The sequence below is a fragment of the Aquarana catesbeiana genome, linkage group LG12 (assembly GCF_042186555.1).
Source record: "Aquarana catesbeiana isolate 2022-GZ linkage group LG12, ASM4218655v1, whole genome shotgun sequence".
NCBI classification, from domain to species: domain Eukaryota; kingdom Metazoa; phylum Chordata; class Amphibia; order Anura; family Ranidae; genus Aquarana; species Aquarana catesbeiana.
In genome coordinates this window covers 76913210-76937181 of record NC_133335.1, presented here as the reverse complement: position 1 = coordinate 76937181, position 23972 = coordinate 76913210, and the positions used below count along the sequence as shown (strand labels likewise).

At 44.0% G+C, this 23972-nt stretch overlaps 1 protein-coding gene across 1 annotated transcript in view; it reads left to right on the top strand.

Annotated features, from left to right (window-relative positions):
* Positions 1 to 23972, top strand: part of TBX21 (T-box transcription factor 21) — an 89767-nt gene that overhangs the window by 53417 nt on the left and 12378 nt on the right. Inside the window, exon 4 of the mRNA XM_073608087.1 lies at positions 20300 to 20446. Coding sequence (XP_073464188.1) covers positions 20300 to 20446 — 147 coding nt within the window. The remainder of the gene's footprint in view (positions 1 to 20299; positions 20447 to 23972) is intronic.

The window sequence follows — 23972 nt, the reverse complement described above, 5'->3', positions numbered from 1 at the left end:
GTAAATGACACAGGGGGGGTAACTGACACGGGGGGTAACTGACAGAGGGGGGGTAACTGACAGAGGGAGGTAACTGACAGAGGGGGGGTAACTGACAGAGGGGGGGTAACTGACAGAGGGGGGTAACTGACAGAGGGGGGTAACTGACAGAGGGGGGGTAACTGACAGAGGGGGGGTAACTGACAGAGGGAGGTAACTGACAGAGGGGGGTAGCTGACAGGGGAGGGGAGCTGACAGACGGGAGTGGCTTACAGAGGGGGGAGTGGCTTACAGAGAGCAGGATGCTGACAGAGGGGGGCGATAGGGCAGATAAGAGAGATACCTCAGTGAGGACTCCAGGAGACACAGCAGAGCACACACCAGCTAAGGAGGCGGGACTACGGGCGGCCGCGATCACCCACAGTCCAGCCCCGCCTCCACATGTGAGCAATCACAGACGCTCGTGTCCGCTGCCAATTACAGGCTGAATAGGTACGCCTGCTGCCCACCGCTGAGATCGGTTCGGATGCGGAGCGCACAGGCAGTAATAAATGTGTAAAAGTGATGGCACGGGAATCGGGATGCTGAACTGCTGCTATATGTGCCCGGATTTCAGGCGGCTTGAAAACCGGGCACAACACATGTGTCCAATACCAGACAGGTGGCAATCCTAGCGGTGCCGCCCCTTCACCACTGCCGCCCCGAGGCCTGGCCTCGGTGGCCTTGTGGGAAATCCGGCCCTGCGTACGGTTGGCACTAAGGGGTTATATATAGTCACTTTCTACTTAAGACCTTCCTAACCACTTTAGCCCCGAAAGGATTTACTAGACATGTGTAGTTTGTTTTGTTCCGGATTAATATTCGGACTAATTTTTCGTTATTCGGAAATTCAGATATATCCGAATACCCGAATTACAATATAAACAAATTTTACTGAATGCTCCAAATAACATAATGAAATTCGGACTGAAATTTGAATCGAAATTTACATTAAACTCCAGTCAAATTCTCACTACACATATTGCTAAAATCAAAGGCTGTGTGTGTTATTAGAGTACCATTTCAAAATAATGATGTTTTTGTTAAGCCACAAGTGATTTAAAGGATCATTGTAATCATTTGATGAAGAATTTTCTTTTGTTTGTTCACTTTGCTGCATGCGAATCAAAACAATATAACATTTTTATTTCAACCAATTAGAAAATTTATTGATTCAATCGTTTCGAATCGAAAAAAAAAACGGTGAACTCGAAGAAAATTTGAAAATTCCAAATACGAATTCTGAATACGAATTCCGAAAAGGAATTTAAAGAATCAACTGAATTTAACCAAGCAAAAAAACTAGATTAACGAATCAAAACAAAATAAATTTACCTGTAAACAAAATTGATGTCCTTTTTCCCCACAAATAGAGCTTTCTTTTGGTGGTATCTGATCACCTCTGCATTTTTTTAATTTTTTTTGCTATAAACAAAAAAAGACAATTTCGAAAAAAAAAAATATTTTTTTTACTTTCTGCTATAAAACATACCCAATAAAAAAAAGAAATTTCTTCAAAAATTTAGACCAATATGTGTTCTGCTACATATTTTTGTAAAAAAAAAAAAAAAAACAATCAGCGCATATTGATTGGTTTGTGCAAAAGTTATAGCGTCTGCAAAATAGGGGAAAGATTTATGGCATTTTTATTATTATTGTTTTTCTTTTTACTAGTAATGGCAGTGATCTGTGATTTTTAGCGGGACTGTGACATTGTGGCGGACTAATCGGACACCTAACTGACATTTTTGACATTTTATGGTAAAACCAGTGACATTACTACAGTAATCCGTGCTAAAAATATGCACTGACATTGTACTAATGACACTGGCAGGGAAGGGGTTAACATCAGCGGCGATCAAGGGACTAAATGTGTTCCCTCAGTGTGTTTCTAACTGTATGGGGGATGGGCTGCCTGGTTAGCAGAAAGACAGGATCTGTGTGATCTCCCCTGTCAGAACGGAGATCTGCCTTGTTTACTATGGTAGAACCCCGTTCTGTCACTGTGGGGAACGTTTGCGGGGGGGGCGGCGGACATCGAGTCCACCCCATCCGCTGATTGGCTCCCCCCGCTAGCCAATGGGCGAGCGTGCAGGCCCACAGATGGCTGTGTAAAAGCCCGACGTACACCTCAGCGATTTGCGCAGCAGAGCCAACCTGCCACAATATAACTGCAGCGGCTGGTTGGCAAGCGGTTAAACTTGTTTTATTTCAATTTTTATTCTTTAGTATTTTTATATACAAAAGCTCATATTTATTTTAATCCATGATTAAACTGAACTCTTATTTTCCATTATTTATCGTAGGCTAGATTAATACTTTTCAATCCTTTACACTGAATTGTGTAATAATGTGCATAATGTTAAGGCAGTAAAGGATTAAGAGTACTTTGGGCCCTCAGCTGTTTTTCTTCTAAGTTAAAATCCCAGCTTATTAGCACACATACATTTCTGAATCATGGAATTATCTATGACTTAAAAAAATGTAAAATAATAATGATAAAATGATAAATGATAAAAATAAAATAAGATGTTCAGTCTTCCTTTCCACCCTGTGTCATGTGAATACCATGCCATATGTGAAAGCTGAGATAAGGCTTGCAAGGATTTATCTCTGACCAGTTGCTGGCCATGAGATTTAAGAGGGATGGGGCTAGCATGCATTTATACACAAGAACAATTATCGCTGTGATTATAATGAGGTCTTACGAGCTGACAAACTTTGTGGCATATGGTGTCTACTACATAATATAGTGCCACCCTCATTTTCCCCAAAATGCACAGGTTGGTAATGGGGACAGTTAGATTTAAAGCTCATGTCTGTGATGAGCCGCCAGAGAATGTGACAGAACACAGCCAACATAAGAAACAATTAAACACGAAAAAGATAAAGTTAGATTGAACGCAGAGGCTCTAGAATAGGGTGACCAGACGTCCCCGGTTTCTGGGGACAGTCCCCAGATTGAGCCCGTCTGTCCCCGGATCTGTCCCCGGATCTGTCATCTCAGCAGGGGGGCCCAGAGGTAGAGTGGGCAGGGACTCCCAAATCCTGTCCACCAATAAGCAAATCCCCCGCGGTGTAGCTGTTTACAAAACAAATGTCTCCGAGCCCCCCTGTGCTCAGTGGGGGAAAGTAAACTGACTATTTCTTCATTTTCGGGTTTAGATGGATTAATACGCCACAGCGCGCTACACAGTTGAAGCCCGGCCTCTTCAATAGGAATACACCGTGACCGCCTAAACCCGAAAATGAAGAAATAGTCCGCTTACTGTCACCCGGCTCCCACTGAACACAGGGGACTCAGAGACGTTTGCATACAATAACTCCATAAAGACATACCATATACACTGCATTTGAGGAAAATATGCTTATAAAATAGTTTACCATTTGCCAATAAAAAAAAAAAAAAATGTCCCCTGATTTAATTTTAAAAATCTGGTCACCTTACTCTAGAAGAGCATGCAAATGTCATGCTTACCCCTAACACAGGTGGTTGGACACTATAGCTAGCTTCTGTGTTGGACACCTATAGAAGCCCCCTTTCTCTTAAGGAAAGCAGGCCTACTGGTACTTGGTTGCCCCCAGGACTTATACACAATACTATAGTGCCTATTCTACCAGAGCAGATGTGAACTGAGCAAAGCAAACAGGTACTTGCTGTTGGCAGACAGGCAGAGTGGTTCTATGACAGTCCAGGTAAAAGGCAGGCTGAGTTCAGAGAATAGTCGAAAAGTAGCTACACTGATGTATGGAAGATGCCAATAAATAAGACTTGTAACACACATTAGCCCTCCTAAATGAGACATACATAATATCGTATTTGGTCTCTAATGAATTGAAATTTCCTTATGTGCAATAATACACTATATTACCAAAAGTATTGAAACGCCTACTTTTACACGCACGTGACCTTTTTGCCCATTCTTCTTTGCAAAATAGCTCAAGCTCTGTCAGATTGGATGGAGAGCGTCTGTGAACAGCAATTTTCAAGTCTTGTCACAGATTCTATATAGAAATCAATCAGCGCAAACACAACTCGATAATTATATAAAGCAGCTGAACGCTCAGGGTCAAATGATCAAATCCCAGCATGAAACCTAAAATGTAGTAGTGAAGCGCTAGAACTTCAGCTAATTACACACAAAGAAGTGAATGCCCAGGTCAAGGCTCTCTCAGAAAGCAAAGATATCATGAAACCTACTTTGCTTCTGTCTGTGGGAAACGCCTGGGGCAGCATCTCAAAGTATATCTCAACCTGGTTGAGAAACCCTCTGCATTGGACTGGATCACCCCCAAATCACAGGGGAAGCGGAGCGGAACCAGACATACCTCAGAAGTAATACTCGAGGCGGGTGCCTGCACACAGACTGGAGCAGCAGCAGGGATGGCCTGCAACACAGGTTTGTACTGGGGCAGCCACAGTGGGAGATTCCAGGTGAGCCATGCGACTCAGGAGTGTTTGTAACGCCATGGCAAACTGATCCATGCGGTGATCCAGTTCATCCAATCTGGCCTACGCCTACTGTCAGAAACCCAGAAACCATGAAATCATGCCGAGACAAAAGTACAGTTAAATCAAACTTGTTTAATAATAAAAGTAAAAAAAACAAACGTAGTCAAAACATAGCCAAAGTTCAGAAACTGGAACAGATAGTCAGCCAAGCCAGAAGTCAGGGATCAATGTAGTGGAACAGCAAGCAGGATCTGGAGCCAGAAGGGATGTCAGCAAAGCAAGTCTTGAACAGGATCGCAGGGGATAGTTTCTGTGATGTTGACCAAGGCGAAGGCAGAGATCCTCTGGACAGGACATCTTAAGTATGCAGGACTGATGAGCAGGATATCATCAACATCTGAGTAACTGTGGAGAGATAGGAGCTGGCAATTAGCCGACAGCTGAGCGGCCAGCTCAGAGAAGGAAGGGCTGAGCCCAGCCCTGACAAGAGATGAGTCAATAGGTGGCATTCAACAGCAGTATATTATACAGGTTGGGCTCAGCAGATATGTAAATTCCTTTATGGTGCAAATAGTAGGGCAAGCCCAGATGTAGGATGTTCTATGGCAATAGCAGTCAGATAGGGAGCAAGAACAAAGTCAGCAGTCTGGAAGCTTATGCTCCATGGATAGCTCTGTCAGCCATAGAGTAGCGATGAATGTAGCACCGGCTTCCTTTTTAGTCAGTCTTCTGGTAGCAATAGGTGTACTGTACAGTAGGGAGGGAAAGAGACAGCTGATGTGACGACTCTTACAGCGATTCTGGATGAAGGTGTCTCGAGTCACCAATGCTGCTGCAGTCCTTCTCCAGTTCAGCTTCCAGGTTCTAGAGTCCAGCAAATCCAGCACAGCTCCCCTCGATCCTCCCCATTGGGCACACTTCCCCAACTGCCTGGACTCTTTCCCAGGTTTTTGCTACTATCGGACCCTTCCTGCTCCCAGGTGTCTGTGGGCATTGTAGTTGTGGTCCAGTGATGGTTATAGTTGACATCCTTCTCCGAGACATCTCCCAGATTGCTCCTGTGATAAGGCTTAACTGGCATCGCCATCTTGTGGACAAAGAAAGTTTTGCAATCAGTAACATTGCCCAGTGTTACAGCTGCATTCATTTTTTTTCCCTTTATTTTCATCTGGTAATCCAGGCAGTAACGCACTTCCTGTCTTTGGGTGCCCCCACTCTGGATGGAGAAGCAAGAAAGACACCTTTGGACAACAGCATTGTCAATCTGGGGAGAAGATGCAATAGCAGATTTAGTTGGACTTGTGTAGCCATGCCCCCATAGGGGTTGCTGATTACTGTGGTTCACCTGACACCCTGCCCAGCCAGACATCCATCTCTCAATTACTCAGAGACATAGAACAGTCCATAAGCTTTATTTTTTTATTTAGGGGTACTAACTTGGATGGGTAAAGGGTAGTTATTGGATGCCCAGAATGATTCAGCACAACTGACTTCTATATACACTCTGGGATATACACTCCAGTCTTCTCTCCAGCACAAACACTTGCTTTGGACCGCTTTTCCTTCACTCCTCCAGCACTTCACTTGCTGCAGACTGTTACTCCTCCGGCACTTCCCTTGCTACCAGGGCTGGTGCAAGGATTTTTGACACCCTAGGCGAAACCTCATTTTGCTGCCCCCCCCCTGGCTCCACCGCTTTTTAATGAAGCGCCCATCAAATGCGGCCCACCAGCGTCCATCAATGCAGCCCACCAGTGCCCATTAATGCAGCCTCACCAGCGCCCATTAATGCAGCCTATCAGTGCCCATCAATACAGCCTCACCAGCGCCCATTAATGCAACCTACCAATGCCCATCAATACAACCTCACCAGTGCCCATTAATGCAGCCTCACCAGCACCCATTAATGCAACCTCACCAGCGTCCATTAATGCAGCCTACCAGCGCCCATTAATGCAGCCTCACCAGCGCCCATTAATGCAGCCTCACCAGCGCCCATTAATACAGCCTCCCCAGCACCCATCAATTCAGCCTCACCAGCGCCCATTAATGCAGCCTCACCAGCGCCCATCAAATGCAACCTGCCAGCGCCCATTAATGTAGCCTCACCAGCACCCATCAATGCAGCCTACCAGTGCCCTTCAATGAATGTTTGCTTGCTTCAATTCATTCGGGAATCGGGACACAGACACAGTCCTCCACCGCCGCTGCGCCTCTGACACAATCTGCGAACGGAGCGGCGGCTGCCTGCTGATGCTAAGACCTAGTTGCTTGCTGCAGAGAGAAGAGAGTAGGAACACCAGTGACCAGGCGCCCCCCGGCAGCAGTGCCCCCTAGGCGGCTGCCTAGTTTGCCTAGTGCTTGCTGCAGACTGTTACTCCTCCAGACTAGCTAGCACCGCATGATTAGGCCTGACACTAACTCAGCCAGGCCTTAGTGGATTGCCTTTTATGGGCAGAGGCCTCGGGCCCCTATGGTGTAGAAATGGTCTGGTGCTAACTGTCCTCTATCCAGCTACCACTCCCAGATAGCTCTCTTCAGGCCCTGCCAGCCAGCCTGGCTGCAATGACCTCTCTCTACTGCCCTTCCCACAGTCCTCTCTTCTGGTTCTGCACCCATCTCAAACTGCAATCTCCCAGTTCTCTCAGGCGCATCTCCCCAGTCCTCCCGACTGTGCTCCACTCACCAGCACTTCACTTGCTGCAACCAGTTGTCCTCCCTGGAGTCTCTTAGCGGTGTTCTCTCCCACTCTACTTGCTCTCTCATGTGTTTCTCTTTCCAGGATCTCTTCTCTCCTCCCAGATGCACCAGAGCCCCAGCCCAAGGTGAGTCACCAGCTGCTACCCTGAGCCACTCCCAGCCCAGAATGAAAACAAACAGGCCTAGCTGGTAGCTAGGCCTGCCTAAATTTTCCTACTCTTCCTCCAGAATATCCTCACTCCCTACCTAACTAGAGGGTGCTACACTTGATTAACAAATTAAATCTGAATTTCAGCTAACACTTTAGAAGCAGAAACAACAGTTTTTTTTCCCATTAAGGATAAAATAATAAAAGCTGAACATTATAAGCACCCCTGTCAGTGGTAAATGGTTTGTCTCAACCCTTGAACTGCCACTTTAAATATAACCGGAAAAACCACAAAGGATTTTATATGTGACCTGTCCTGTGTGCACAAAAACAGAATGTATTTTAAAAATAATAATGTAGGTTTCATAAGCATTTGCATAAATATTGCACAACATATAAAACTGAGACATTTTTATTGTTTAGGTCCTATGCTTTTCTAAAATTCATCTGTCAGGTTTTTCTTCTTTTAAGTAGAACATTTTTGGGCGGTTATGAAAGTGACACTAAACTCTGGTTGAAAAAAGTTCTATTCAATTATGTATTCTCATAAAAGTCTCTTCTATTGCTCTCCGCTTCTTCCGATTTTTTTTTCTTTTTTTACTGCTGTGATGTGACTTCCTGTTAGAGGGTGGCTACGTTCATTCTCCATGACCCCACTGTATGTAGTCACCGTCTCTTGTTCACTCCTGGCATGGACTAGAGACAATGGACAATGGGATTTGCAGTGTGCATAGAACAGTGCATATGACTGAAACTAACAAACACTGCTCATTCTGAACAAATGGAAGTGAGGGTGGGAAAAGGAGAGGTTTGAAAGCTCACAGAGGACATTACAAGGAGGAAGAAAAACACCAGAAAAAGTTTCATTAAAAATAAATTACAGGGCCATTAAGTAGTGAATGTGTATGAATTATTTTTGGACTATAAGTACTTAAAGCCACTTGATCATTTCTACATTGCAGGAAAGCAGTGCCCCCCTCCTATTCCATCTTCCTAATGGAGTACCTAGCATATGTGACACCCAGGGCGAGTTGTTTTAGGACACCCACCTCCTCTGTATGTCAAAACTATTTTCAGTAGTAATTATTAAACTAACCACTTCAGCTCCAGAAGGTTTCACCCCCTTCCTGACCAGAGCATTTTTTGCAATTTGGCACTGCGCTACTTTAACCCCTTCAGATCCGTGCTATAGCCAAATGACGGCTACAGCGCGGACCTACTTTGCCGGGAGGCCGTCAATAGACACCCTCCCCTTTGCACGCTCCCCGCGCGCCTCCTGCAGGGCACGCGCTGTGATCACCGAGTCAATGAGACTCGGGTGATCACAGATCGGAGTAAGGGGTTGATTCCGGCCCCTTACCATGTGATCAGCTACCAGCAAATGACAACTGATCATGTGATGTAAACAGAAGATCAGTAATCGTTTTTTTTTCCTCCTCACGCTGACAGCATGAGGAGAAAAAAAAGGCGATCACCGGCTTCTGTGCAAGGGACATCATTCCCAAAGAGGAAGAGGTGAAGCTGCTTAATCTGTGCCAACCAGTACCGCCTACCAGTACCTACAGTGCCATGAATCAGTGCCCAATAGTGCATAACAGTGCCAGCAATCAGTGCCACTTATCAATGCCCACCAGTGCCACCTATCAATGCCCACCAGTGGTGCCGATCAGTGCCCATCACTGCCACCCATCAGTGCCCATCACTGCCACCTATCAGTGCCCATCAGTGCCAGCTATCAGTGCCACCTAACAGTGCCACCTATTAGTGCCCTTCAGTGCCACCTATCAATGCCCTTCAGTGCTGCCCATCAGTGCCACCCATGAGTACCACCCATCAATGCCACCTCTCAGTGCCCACCAGTGCCACCTCATCAGTGCCCACCAGTGCTGCCTATTAGTGCCCATCAGTGCAACCTATCAGTGCCCATCAATGCAGCCTCATCAGCGTACATCAATGAAGGAGAAAAATTACCTGTTTGCAAAATGTATTAACAAAATATAAAACGGCTTTGTATTTTTTTTTTTTTTTATTTTAACAAAAAATAAAAAACCCAGAGCTGATCAAATACAACCAAAAGAAAGCTCTATTTGTGGGAAAAAAATTATGAAAATTTCATTTTGGTACAGTGTTGTATGCCACGCAATTGTCGTTCAAAGAGTGACAGCGCTAAAAGCTGAAAATTGGTCTGGGCAGGAGGGGGTTTAGGTGCCCAGTAAGCAAGTGGTTAAGACCCCTTTCACACTGGAGGAGTTTTTCAGGCTCTTTAGCGCTAAAAATAGCGCCTGTAAAGTGCCTGAAAAATGACTCATTCGCAGTCCCAGCGTGAAAGCCCGAGTGCTTTCACACTGGGTCGCTGTGCTGGCAGGACGGTAAAAAAAGTCCTGCAAGCAGCTTCTTTGGGGCGCTTTAGGAGCAGTGTATACACTACTCCTAAAGTACCCCTGCCTATTGAAATCAATGGGCAGTGACGGTGAAGCGCTAGTGGCCGAAAAGCGCCTCTTAAAATACGGTGAAGTGCTGCTAAAACTAGCAGCACTTTACCGCTAACGTGGCCGCGCTCTCAATGTGAAAGGGCTTTTACTGGTAATTGTGCAGTCGTGCGATGCTGTACCCAAACAAAATTTCTTATCGTACGTCAGGGGACACAGAGCCATAGTAGGTACTATGTGGGTTATAGGCCACCTTCAGGTGATGGACACTGGCACGCCCTAAGACAAAAAGTGCACTCCCTATATAACCCCTCCCACTACTTGGAGTACTTCAGGTTTTTCGCCAGTGTCTAAGGTGCTGGCCAAGAGTAGAGATGTGCTGTGCTGAGCTCCACTGGAGCAATCCTTGCTGGGGCTAGCCATGCAGCTGGATCCATTCAAAGTGTCTTTGTTGGCCAAATTGAATGGTACCCTGGTCTCATATCCGAAGAAACTAGGTCTTGCCTGTAACGCTTCTCTTTTTAGAGAGCTGGACCCCGGGATCCAGTACTTTTTGGTATTAAGGCCATAAAGTTTTTACTGGTGGGGTTCTATTACAGGTCCAGGATTGTGGGTTTCCTCGAGGATCCCCAGCTCCTAAAGGTTTGCAACGAAACCCACCGTGTAGGGTGAAGATTGGGTCTGTTGGCTTACCACAGAAAACCCTGCGGTGGGAAAGGTAAGTGGAGTCTTCTAAGAAATTTTTTAAATGTTTCCTATGAAATGTCTCCTTTAAATTTAGTAAGTGTTGTCATGCCTATGTGTCACCACTGGGAGCTGTATTGAGCACTTACCGTTTCATGCTTCTCAGAAAGCCCACATTGTGTCTAGGAAGCAGAAGTCTTCTTCCTCCAGCCAAGCAGCAGACCTCCAGTAAGTCTGGGGGGGTTCTCTCTCCCCCCACCAGATGCCCCACTATGCCGTTTTTTCTTCCCCTCTGCTTGGGAGAAAGAGCTCCACAAGTTTAAAAAAAAAAAATGGCGCAAACGGCACGCCACTTGGCGGCTCCCCCCCCCCGCCATTCCTCTTTCCTCCTTGTGGATGCCATAGGATCAGGAGCCCGCGCTCGCGCAGGAAAGAGCTCTTTTTAAAAAAGAGGGGAAGGGCCGTAGGTGACAGGGGGCGGGGCTTAGTGCGGCGTTGGCGTCCTCCAACGTCCAGCGCAGGAAGGTATGTTTTAAAAGGCACCATTTGTGCTGTTACATGCTGCAGGAGGGACACAAGAGCAAAGATGGCATAGAGGTTTGGTGACACAGGCATTCCTTTTGACACATTTACTACTGCATCAGGCTGAGCATTAATAGCGGCGACAGGGCTGGACTATTGCTCAAGCAGTAGATGCATTCCTTCTAGTAGTACCTCTGCTTTGTTCACTGGGCTATGGTCAGAAGGGGGGTGAAAAACACCTCAAAAAAAGGCTCTAAAAGGACTACTACAGTCACACGGAAGCCTAGAACCATCACAAAAAAGATGGCATCCTCCCCTGAGAGTAATATGGCTGGTCAGAGTGAGCCATCAGAAGGGGCAACTGTTGCAGCTGCTCTTAACACTGCAGCCCCTATGTATATTACTAAGGAGGTTTTTTCCTCAACCATTTTAAGCTTGGAGCAAAAAATTGATGCTTTAATTGCGTCCCAAAGTGGGACTAAGCGCAGCAGGTCCCCGTCCATTGCTCTGTACCCTCTTGCTGAGGAGCAAGAGATGATGAATTCCTTTTAAAGGACCAGGAAGAGGCTGAAGTCTCCTCTTCTGAAGAACCTGATACAAAGTGTCAGGTTTGCAGGAAAGATTGTTGGTATAGTCTCTCACTGAATTGGTCCGCTCCACATTTTTACTGCCAATAACGCAGTCTGTCGATGAGCTCACTTCTGGTTTGGGCTCAATAAAGCCTCCCTAATCTGTTCATTCTTTTCCTATCCATTCATGGCTAAACATGCTTCTTCTCCAGTGCCAGGGGCATCAGCCTCCAGGCAGTCTCGACGGCCTCCACAGTCAGGTTCAAGAGGTAAACCTCAGGGTCAGTCCCAGGGTCAAAAAAGGACCTGGGGGAAGAAACCCACAAAACTGAATACTAAAGCCTCCTTGTGAAGGTGCGCCCCTGCTCGCTCGAGTGGGGGTGAGGCTTCTACAGTTTTCAAAGATCTGGCAGGAACAATGTCAAGACACATGGGTGGCTTCCTCAATTTCTCTAGGATACAAACTAGATTTCAGAGAGTTCCCACCTCCTCGTTTTCTCAGATCAAACGTTCCCAGAGATCCAGTGAAAAAGAAGTCTCTCTTTCTAGCCTTGGATCATCTCTTGTCTCAAAGAGTAATATTGGTGGTCCCTCTGGAAGAGCAAGGTTTGGGGTTTTATTCAAACCTGCCCACGGTTCCAAAAGCAAGCGGGGATGTCAGTCCCATTTTAGATCTCAAAGATCTAAACCAGTTTTTGAATATCCATTCTTTTCCCGTGGAGTCAATCCGATCAGTAGTCTCCATCCTACAAGGGGGAGAACTTCTGGTGTCAATCGACATAAAGGATGCTTATCTCCATGTTCCCGATTATCCCCGCTCACCAGAAATTTCTACACTTCGAGGTAGAAGATCTTCATTTCCAATTTGTAGCTCTGCCTTTCGGTCTAGCTACTGCACCTCGAGTATTTACAAAGGTCCTGGCTCCTCCTTTAGCCAGGCTAAGGGCTCGAGGTATAACAATACTAGCCTACTTAGACGATCTACTCTTGATAGATCAATCATTAGCCCACCTAAACCAAACTTTGGTCACCGCAGTAGGCTACCTGGAATACATAGGTTGGATTCTCAACCTAGAGAAATCCTCCTTAAAACCATCAAGGAGATTGCTGTACTTGGGGCATAGATACATCTCAGAAGAGGGTGTTCTTGCCTCAGGAAAGGATCAGTTCCATAAAGGAACTGATTCAGTTGGTCAAGACAAAGAAGAAACCTTCTATTGGACTTTGCATGAAATTGTTGGGAAAGATGGTGGCTTCTTTCGAGTCCATTATGCGCAGTTTCATTCAAGACTGCTACAAAAAAGTATCCTGTCAACTTGGAACAAGAAGGTCCAAGCTCTGGACTTCCCAATGCGTTTATCCCCCAATGTGCGTCAGAGCCTCAATTGGTGGTTGATATCCAAGAATCTTAAAAAAGGAAAATCCTTTCTACTGGTTACCTGGAAGTAACAACCGATGCCAGCCTTTTGGGCTGGGGAGCAGTCCTGGAAGAAGTGTCTGTCCAAGGGAAATGATCCAAATCAGAGATGACCTTGCCCATTAATATTCTAGAGATTCGGGCAGTGCGCTTGGCCCTGGAGGCCTGGAATTGTCCTGTCAGAATCCAATCTGACAATGTCACAGCGGTGGCCTATATCAATCACCAAGGGGGCACGAGGAGTCGTGCGGCCCAGGAAGAGGTGAATCATATTCTTTCTTGGGCAGAAAACAACATTCCTTGCCTATCAGCAGTCTTCATTTCAGGGATAGAGAATTGGCAGGCGGATTACTTAAGTCGCCAGCAATTGTTCCCGGGAGAATGGTCCCTTCATCCCGACATATTTCTCGCAATATGTCAGAAATGGGGAGTTCTGGACGTGGATCTGTTTGCGTCCAGGTTCAACAACAAGATCAACAACTTTGTGTCAAGGACAAGGGATCCGATGACATACGGAAAAGATGCCTTGGTCCTTCCGTGGGATCAGTTTTCACTGATCTATGCGTTCCCTTCTGTTCTGCTGCTTCCACGTCTTCTTCGCAGGATCAAGCAAGAAGGGAAAGGGGTGATTCTGGTGGCCCCAGCGTGGCCCAGGAGATCTTGGTTTGCCGAGATCATAAAGATGGCAGTAGGGGACCCTACCACTGTGGCCAGACCTTCTCTCGCAAGGTGCGGTATTCCATCCTACCTTACAAACACTAAATTTAACGGTTTGGTGATTGAGACCCACATTCTAAAAGACCGTGGGCTGCCAGCTTCAGTAGTTTCTACTTTGGTGAATGCTAGGAAGCCGGCCTCCAGAGTCATTTACTAATGAGTCTGGAAGGCATATGTCAACTGGTGTGAATCCAAGGGTTGACACCCCAGAAAGTATGTCATGTAGGATCCTTGAATTCCTACAGATGGGATTAGAAATGAAGCTGGCCTTGAGTACTATTAAGGGCCAGGTGTCAGCCTTAATGGTATTGTTTCAATGACCACTTGCTTCACACTCTCTGGTTCTTAACTTTATTCAGGGGGTAACGCAGATTAATCCCCCATTTAAATCACCCCTGAACCCTTGGGACTTAAATTTAGTCCCGTTGGCTTTACAAAAACAGCCTTTTGAGCCAATTTGAGATATTCCCTTGGTCCTCTTGATGAGGAAAATAATTTTCTTGGTTGCCATATCTTCTGCAAGAAGAGTATCAGAGTTGGCTGCTCTTTCTTGTAAAGAGCCATATTTGATTATTCATAAGGATAAGGTTGTATTGCGGCCTCATCCTAATTTCCTACCGAAGGTAGTGTCAGGTTTTCATTTAAACCAGGATATTGTTCTGCCTTCATATTTTCCAGAACCTCATTCTGTGGAAGAAAATTCACTACATTCTCTTGATGTGGTGAGAGCGGTCAAGGTCTATTTGAAAATGACCGCTCAGATTCGTAAAACAGATGTTTTGTTTGTATTGCCAGATGGTCCTAAAAGAGGACAGGCAGCATTGAAATCTACTATTTCTAAATGGATTCATCAAGTGATTGTTCAAGCTTATGGTTTAAAAAGGAAAATTCCTCCTTTTCATATTAAAGCGCACTCCACCAGGGCTGTTAGTGCTTCTTGGGCAGTGCATCACCAAGCCTCCATGGCTCAGATCTGCAAGGCCGCAACTTGGTCTTCAGCCCATACATTTACCAGATTCTATCAAGTAAAAGGTCATGAGGATATCTCCTTTGGGCGCAGTGTACTGCAGGCTGCAGTATAAGTCCTCTAGTCTCTTGGTGCCCTACTTTTGTTGTGTCTCCCTCCCTTCAGTTGGCATTGCTATGGGACATCCCACATAGTAACTACTATGGCTCTGTGTCCCGTGATGTACGATAAGAAAATAGGATTTTTATAACAGCTTAACTGTAAAATCCTTTTCTTTGAAGTACATCACGGGACACAGAGGTCCCTCCCTTCTTTGGTATACACGTGTATTGCTTTGCTACAAAACTGAGGTACTCCCACCAGTGGGAGGGGTTATATAGGGAGTGAACTTTGTGTCTTAGGGTGTGCCAGTGTCCATCACCTGGAGATGGCCTATAACCCACATAGTAACTATTATGGCTCTGTGTCCCCTGATGTACTTCAAAGAAAAGGATTTTACAGATAAGCTGTTATAAAAATCCTATTTTATGTCCCTTTTTCCCCACAAATAGAGCTTTCTTTTGGTGGTATTTGATCACCTCTGAGGTTTTTACTTTTTGCGCTATAAACAAAAAAAACCCGACAATTTTGAAACAATATTTTTTAGTTTTTGCTAAAAAACATATCCAATAAAAAAATTTTAAAAATCTAATTTCTTCATCAGTTTAGGCCAATATGTATTTTGCTACATATTTTTGGTAAAAAAAATCCCAATAAGCATATACTGATTGGTTTGCACAAAAGTTATAGCGTCTACAAACTACGGAATATTTTCATGGCATTTTTTTTTTTTACTAGTAATGACGGGGATCAGTAATTTTTTTGCGGCGGACAAATCTGACACTAACTGACACTTTTTGGGGACCAGTGACATCAATGCAGTGATCAGTGCTAACAAAAATGCACTGTCACTGTACTAAAGACACTGGCAGGGAAAGGGTTAACATCGGGGTTAAACGTGCTTCTAGGGAGTGTTTGCTAAATGTGTGGGATGTTTTGACTGGGGGAAGAGAGATATCTGTGCTTAGCAGAAACACAAGATCTCCATCTTCCCCTCTGACAGAACAGTGCTCTGCTTTGTTTACATAGGCAGACAGCCGTTCTGCCTCTATCAAGAGAGATTGCTGGGTGGCGGCAAACATCGGGTCCACCGTACCTTCTGATTGGCTCCCGCTATGTCCAATTATAGTGGGAGTGGCTTTCTAGCGGCTCGCGCCCAGACCAGGAAGAAGCTGTGACGCACAGGTACGTGATTTTGCGCTAAGGGACCGCCCTGCCACAGTAAAAGTACATGGGGCGGTCCGGAAGCGGTTAAACAAACTCAATGAGCTGGCGACAACCAGTGACAGGATCACTAACAGATCACTTACCTTTTGCTATGGAGTCAAGATGAGTATCAGAGCCAGGGAAGCTTTAGATGTATGATCAAAGTCATGAAGCCTAAACACTTTTTACCTTAAAGTGGTTGTAAACCCTTCCATATACCCAGAGAAGTGACTGTCCTCAGGTATACACAGAGATGAAACTGATCCTCCTGCATAAGTTGTACTTGCTTATCTGCAGTCTTCTCTTCTCTATAGCCAGTGCAGATTTTATACAGCTTGTCTGAGCTTTCAGAAAACAGGGTGCAGGGAGCTGAAGTTACACTCTGTAGAGCTCAGTGAGGGCTGATTTTAGAGACACACCCCACCTTTACACAGGAATAGTGCTTAACCACTTCAGCCCCAGAATGATTTCCCCCCTTAATGACCAGGCCATTTTTTGCAATACGGCACTGCGTCACTTAAACTGACAATTGCGCGAGCATGCGATGTTGTACCCAAACAAAATCAATGTCCTTTTTTTCTTACTTTCTGCTATAATACATATGCAAAAAAAATATTTATTCATCAGTTTAGGCCAATATATATTCTGCTACATAATTTTGGTAAGAAATTAAAAAAAAAAACGAACTCTATTAACCTTTTCATTGCATAAGACCGTTGTTTATTTATCTCTTTTGCACAATTTTTTCATATGCATACTACTACCTTTAGCACTTTATTGAATTCTTCACTGTATGGACATTTTTTAACATATATCGTCTAGTTAGTATTAATTTTATTTTGCTTTATTCATTTACCTTAATAACAGCGCAGCATCATTTATTTTATATATAGGCATCAGAATCCCCCTCTCATCCCCCCACCCCCTCTTTTGCTTACCTGATCCCTCATTCAACCCAGAGCTGTGCCTGTCTGCAGCTCTCCTCCCCCTCACTTCCTGGACTTTTGGGCTTTGCTGAGGCAGTGGAGGCCATTGGCTCCCGCTGCTGTCAATCAAAGCCAGTGATGAGGGAGCGGGGTGCACGGCCAAGTCCGGCTGTCTATGTCAATAAATGCAGACAGGAAGACTCTGGAGCATACCCGCACAAGTGCCCCCAGAGAAAGCTGCTACTGCTTGCTATGGTGGACACTCGCTGGAGAGGAGTAGCCAGGGGTGCCGTTGGGGGCACCAAGAAGAGGAGGTTCGGGGCCGCTCTGTGCAATGGAATTGCAAGGAACAGGCAAATATAAACCTGTTTGTTCTTTAAAAAATAAAAATAAAAAAAAGAATTTACATTTGCGACTACTTTACTCACTTGACCTCCAGAAGAATTACCCCTCTTCATGACCAGGCAATTTTTTGTAATATGGCACTGTGTTACTTTAACTGACAAGTGCAACACTGTACCCAAATAAAATGTATGTCCTTTTTTCCCCACAAATAGAGCTTTCTTTTGGTGGTGTAACAGAACCCAGTCGCACTCCGCTTGAGTAACTTAACCCAGCCTAGGTGACTCAATGCCCACCCAGACAATGTTGTGATTAATCAAATATCCCCACTTCAGGTCAGACTTGCCGGCATCAAACTCCTAAAGTACAATACACATTGTTACAAGTATAAACATATACCCAAGGGTTTGCTAGGATAGACAAAATGTGTTCCAATTAGTACAATTAACAATACAAACAGTGATCTCCCCCCTCCTCAGCTTAGTATGCAACAGACTATAGCAGGGGACCTCAGTAGCAGACTGTCCGTCTTCTACATTGAAGAGATCAATGGGACCAGCTCTTTCAATAAACATGTATAGTTCAGAATCAAACAAACCAGGAATAGTCTTTATATATTTCCTGGGAGATATTGTGAATAAATATTACTGTCCCATCTGAAGTAATCCACCACATTCTCAGTGTCCATTAAGTAGTTGTCCATCACTTTCTCAGTCACCCTGTGCCCCTAATAGACACAGGGCTAGTGCAAGAATTTTTGACACCCTAGGTGAAACCTCATATTGCCGCACCCTCCTTGGCTCCACCCGACTCCACCCCCTCTGTCCCACCCATGTATACTCCACCTTTTTAATGAAGCACCCATCAAATGCAGCCCACCAGCGCCCATCAAATGCAGCCTCACCAGTGCCCATCAATTAATGTTTGCTTGCTTCCATTCATTCGGGAGTCAGGACACAGACACAGTCCTCCGCCGCCACTGTGCCTCTGACACTATGTGCGAATGGAGGGGCAGCTGCCTGCTAATGCTTAGACTTAGTTGCTTGCTGCAGAGAGAAGAGAGTAAGAATACTAGTGGCCGGGCACCCCTAGGCAGCAGTGCGCCCTAGGCGGCTGCCTAGTTTGCCTAGTGGTAGCACCGGCCCTGAATAGACACAGGGTAACTCAGACATAAGAGGGGCCTGGGGAGCTGAAACATAGGTTTCTCAACCTCTCCAAGGGAAGCAGGTGGTATTTGGTATTTTTTATTTTTTTTGTGCTATATACAAAAAAAGACAGACAATTTAAAAAAACAAACAATATTTTTTACCTTCTGCTATAAAACATTTCCAATAGAAAATTTGAAAAAAATTAAATTTCTTCATAAATTTAGGCCCATAAGTATTCTACTACATATTTTTGGTAAAATAAAGTCCCAATAAGTGTACATTGATTGGTTTAGGCGAACGTTATAGCTTCTACAAGCTATGGTATATAAGTATATAAGGAATTTTTTTTTTTTTTATACTAGTAATGGCAGTGATCAGCGACTTCTATCGGAACTGTGATATTGCAGCGGACAGTTGGACACTGACACTTTGCGGGAACCAGTGACACTAATACAGTGATCAGTGCTAAAAATATACACTGTCACTGTGCTAATGACACTGGCTAGGAAGGGGTTAAACATCTAGGGTGATCAAAGGGTTAAATGTGTGCCCAGCACCCACAGAACAATCACAGCCGAAGCAGACCACTGGCAGACAAGGTGCTATGGGGGGGGGGGGTGTTGCTCGTCCCCTCCCTTTTCTGACCTGCTGGGCTGCCTGCTCGGATAAGGGTCTAGTATGGGTTTTGGGGGCCCAAGCCATTTTTGGTTACCCTCAAAATCCTATACTAGACCCAAAGGGCCGTTTTTTTGCTGATTTTTTTTGTTATTGCCGCCAATTCTTGTTATTTACATTCAGCTGTCAGCGGGGAAGCCTGAGAGCTGATGATTCATCGGTTGTTAAGGACGAGGCGGCTGGCTTCTCAGCCCTGCTCTCTAACAAACAGCTAACATAGTTTGTTAAAGAGTAAAAAAAAACAAAAATGTATGTTCAAAAACGTAAAACGCGCCTGAAACCTGCATCGTCTGCAACTGCATAGATGTGGAGTTAGGGTTAAAGGGGGTTGACATTGTTGTCTTTATTTTAATTACACAGTGGTCCAAGAGTGTCTATCCTGTTTTTGGTACTGTGCGCTTCAATAAACTTTTTGTGATTTTGTATTTATTAGACATGTGCAATTTGTTTCGTAACTAAATGAAATTCGGCCAAATTTTGCATCTTTCGGACATTCGGATGCATCCGAATGTCCGAATAAAAAAAATAACGAATTTCAACTAATATGAAAGAAATTATAGCGATTATAACGAATGAATTTGACATGATTCGGTAATTCGAGATTTAATGAAACAAAAGGTCAACTCAAAGTAAATCTTACAGTCCAATCAGCTGATTAATTTTGTGGTGGAGGTTGGATTACTGGCAAAGTGCATTCCTGAGAACTGAGTGAGAAGGATGTTGTATTGTATTTGAGCAGAGGAGAAGAGATATTGTCATTGTGTGTCTTAATAGATTCAATAAACAAACGACTTTACAAACTACGAATCATTATCACGAATATATATATACAGTACATACATAAATATCGAATTTCAACTAATACGAAAGAAATTATAGCGGATATAATGAATTAATTTGGCATAATTCGAGATTCAGTATAACGAATATCGACACTACGAATAATAACGAATTATCCGAAAGCGAATTAACGTAACAACGTAACGAATATAACAGAACCAAATTATGTATTTTACGAATGACAACGAACCGAAACTAAACAAAATTTCCTGTTGTGCACAAGTCTAGTATTTATGACTTCTTGTTATTTTTGTTGTGGTCCCCCCACCACTAACAGAAGTGACATGCTGAAGAAGAGTTTGCACACACATCTCTTCATTTGTTTCATTCTTCCACACAATAATCACTGTTAGAAAACTGAGGACTCCATGAATAGTATGTCTTCCCTCAAGAGAGTTAATAATTGAATGAAAAATGTATTTATTCTCTCATTTGGCAGATGGTGGTACTGCAGTCCCTTCACAAGTATCAACCACGTCTGAATGTGACACGAGTGATGGAATCTGGAGTTGTGGAGAACCACAGTCACACCTTCATCTTCACAGAGACCCAGTTCATAGCCGTCACAGCTTATCAAAATGCTGAAGTGAGTACAGATCTAATGTTGGGACACATATAACAGAATGTATTAAAGTGGTTGTAAACCCCAATTGTTTTTTTTTTCCTAAAAGAAAAAAGATGTTATATTTACCTGCTATGTACTGTACTATGGTTTTGCACAGAGCGACTCCTTACAGCCTGATCTGGGCCCCCCCCCCCCCCGGCTCTTTCTCCTCCTTCCCTTCTCTGAGTACCCCTGTAGCAAGCCGCTTGCTATGGGGTCACTCATGCAGGCGAAGTCTCAAGTCAGGCTGTGTACGTCCATAGACACACACCGTGCAGCTCGGCCCTGCCCCTGCTTCCTCCTCACAGCATTTGATTGATAGCAGCATGAGCCAATGTCCACCACTTCCGTCAGAACCTCCTGTGAATACTGAGAGGCGTCATAGCTGTCCTGCAGACAGGACAGTGCTACTGATCAAGAGAAGACTCAGCTGCAGTGGAGTTGCTAGGGGTGGCTACTGGGGCTATAGCCCTGAATCTAGGGCTCATAGCCCCGGGTATCTCACCTACGGTTGGCTCTGGGCTCCATCTGTATATATATATATATATATATATATATATATATATATATATATACATACACACACACACACATACGCACACACACACATGTGTATTATATACATGTGTATGCCCGCCCAAGCGCATGACTTTCTTTACTTTGCTGCTATGGGCTCTAGCATCAGATCTTTTGTAGACCTAGCAACGCCCCTTCTCAGCCGACAAGCCCATAGTAGCCCTTGTCTCAGCCGACAAGCTCATACCAGTTTTTATTTTTTTTTAACTGCGACCGATTCTCTTTCAGATAAAAGCAGTCCTGTGGGTGGATTTTCCGCAGGGTCACTTTTAGAAGCAGCGGGAGGGGTGTCCCTTCCTCCCACTGCTTCCCAGTCGTTCCCGGGCTTACCTGACCCATCAGTGAAGCCCGGGAGCGATCCGGTGCTAGCGGTAGCTGGGTATGGAGAAGAGTGAGGCCAAGACGGTGGGCACTCCTCTCTATACCCTTGGAGGCAAGAGCGACGCATGTCGTCACTTCCAGGCCATAGTAAATCTTTTTTTTTAGAGCAAAAGTAAAAAAAAAAAAGTTTTTTTTCCCTTTGCTTTTAGGTAGAGGAGAGATTTGGGGTCTTTTTGACCCCAGATCTCTCAATAAAGAGGATCTGTCATCCTTACTTCTACTACAAGGGATGTTTACATAATAAACAATAAAAGTGATTAAAAAAAATAAAAATAAAGGGACAGTGCAAAAATAAAAAATAAAAGGTAAAATAAAGAAAAGTTCTGCGATCGCACACAGAAGTGAACGCATACGTAAGTCACACAAACATATGTAAACAGTGTTCAAACTACACATGTGAGGTACTGCCGTGAACGTTAGAGGAAGAGCAATAATTCTAGTGCAAGATTTACTCTGTAACTCTATACAGGTATTTTTAAAGTGTCACCTATGGATATTTTTACGTATACATCATTTGTCACCATTCCATGAGCATGCGCAACTTTGACATGTTAGGCATCTATTTACTCAGCATAACATCATCTTTCACATAAAAAAAATGGGGTAATGGGGTAAATATTGTGTTTTGTGGCTCTGGGGGGTGCTGTGATTGGACACAGCGGGAGCCAATCAGCAGGTCCGGCGGGACCTGCCGATTGTTCGTAGGAAAGGCAGAATGGTGGTCTGCCTATGTAAACAAGGCAGACTGCTGTTCTGTCACAGAGGAAGAGAGAACAAAGGTGTCTCTCTTCCTCCAGTCAGTCCATCCCCCCACACAGTTAGAAATCACGCTCTAGGAACACTGTTAACCCCTTCCCTGCCAGTGTCATTTATACAGTGACAGCGCGTTTTTTTTTTAGCACCGATCACTGTAATGGTGTCACCGGTCCCCAAAAAGCGTCACTCAATGTCAGATTTTTCGCTGCAATGTCGCAGTCCCGCTAAAACTCGCTGATCTCTGCCATTACTAGTAAAAACAATAAAAAAAAGTTCATAAATATATCCCATAGTTTGTAAACACTATAACTTGTGCGCAAACCAATCTATATACGCTTATTGGGATTTTTTTTACCAAAAATATTTAGCAGAATACATATTGGCCTAAATTGATGAAGAAATTAGATTTTTTTACATTTTTTTATTGGATATGTTTCATAGCAGAAAGTAAAAAATATTGTGTAAAAGAATACTTATGCGCTACTCTGTGTGTAAATTACAAAAAGTAATCAAATTCACTTTTTTGCACATTTTTGTATATTTGAAGAGACTATTTTTACAACACTTTTTTGCACTGGACATTTTTTATGAATTCTTTATTCATCATTGCACTTTAATGTTTATTTGCACATTTTTGAGGATTCGCACATTTATATTATCTACTGATATGTATTTTTTTTATTGCATCTTTATTGATTATTTATTGCGATATTACACATATAGCGCTGCTCCATCATATACATTGTAAGTAAAAAAAAAATGTTTTGTTTTCGAAATTGTCGCTCTTTTTTTGTTTATAGCGCAAAAACTAAAAATCGCAGAGGTGATCAAATACCACCAAAAGAAAGCTCTATTTGTGGGAAAAAATGGACATCAATTTTTATTTGGGTACATTGTCGCACGACCGCGCAATTGTCAGTTCAATTAACGCAGTGCTGTATCGCAAAAAATGGCCCAGTCATTAAGGGGGGGGGGGGAACCTTCTGGGGCTGAAGTGGTTAATTAAAGTGTATTTTTTCCCCCAAAAAAATTTGTTTTAAATAATTTTCTAGCATAAAATACTGATTTAAACTTTTCAACAAAAAGTTCCAGAAAAGGCCTGGTCAACGAGTGGTTAAGGGGGGGGGGGGGGGCTGCTATTTTTTAGAGAATAAAGTTTTATCAGGTTTTCAATAAATGAGTTACAGAGTCACAGTGTGCTATCAACTTCACAGATATCATGCGTAATGCGTATGCACAGTACAAACAGCAGAGTTGTGCACATATTACAGTCTAAGTCATGTTTCAAAGAGTTCAAGCAAATCCAGAATCCTGAGTAATATAGTGTGTTACATAAATATTGGCTCTACAACTTACAGGAATACAAGAACTTATCTGAGTCTGAGCTGGCTATAAATCCCTCACTCTTCACCTGAAACATTGAATATATCAAACAGCAGACAAAATAATGAAAGCATATTGTGGGAGGAGGAGCCTAAAGAGAACAAAAAATCCCAAAGATGGAGACAGAGAGACAAAAGTAAGCGAAGGAGAAGGATGGGAAGGAAAAAAAAAAGGGGGGGTGGAGACGTGAAGGGAGGAAGAGCCACCCAGCTAGGGTTGCCACCTGTCTGGGATTCACCCGGACAGTTCGGGTTTTGAATCATGTGTCCAGGTTTCAGTCTGCCTGAAATCCGGACACAAAATTCAGACAGGAATGTGGCTCAGAACAGGGGCTGATAGAAAAGTGAGGGGCCACTATGCGTGCCACATTACTATTCTCTTTGGAGTGCCCTAAGATCTCCTAGGTCTGTTA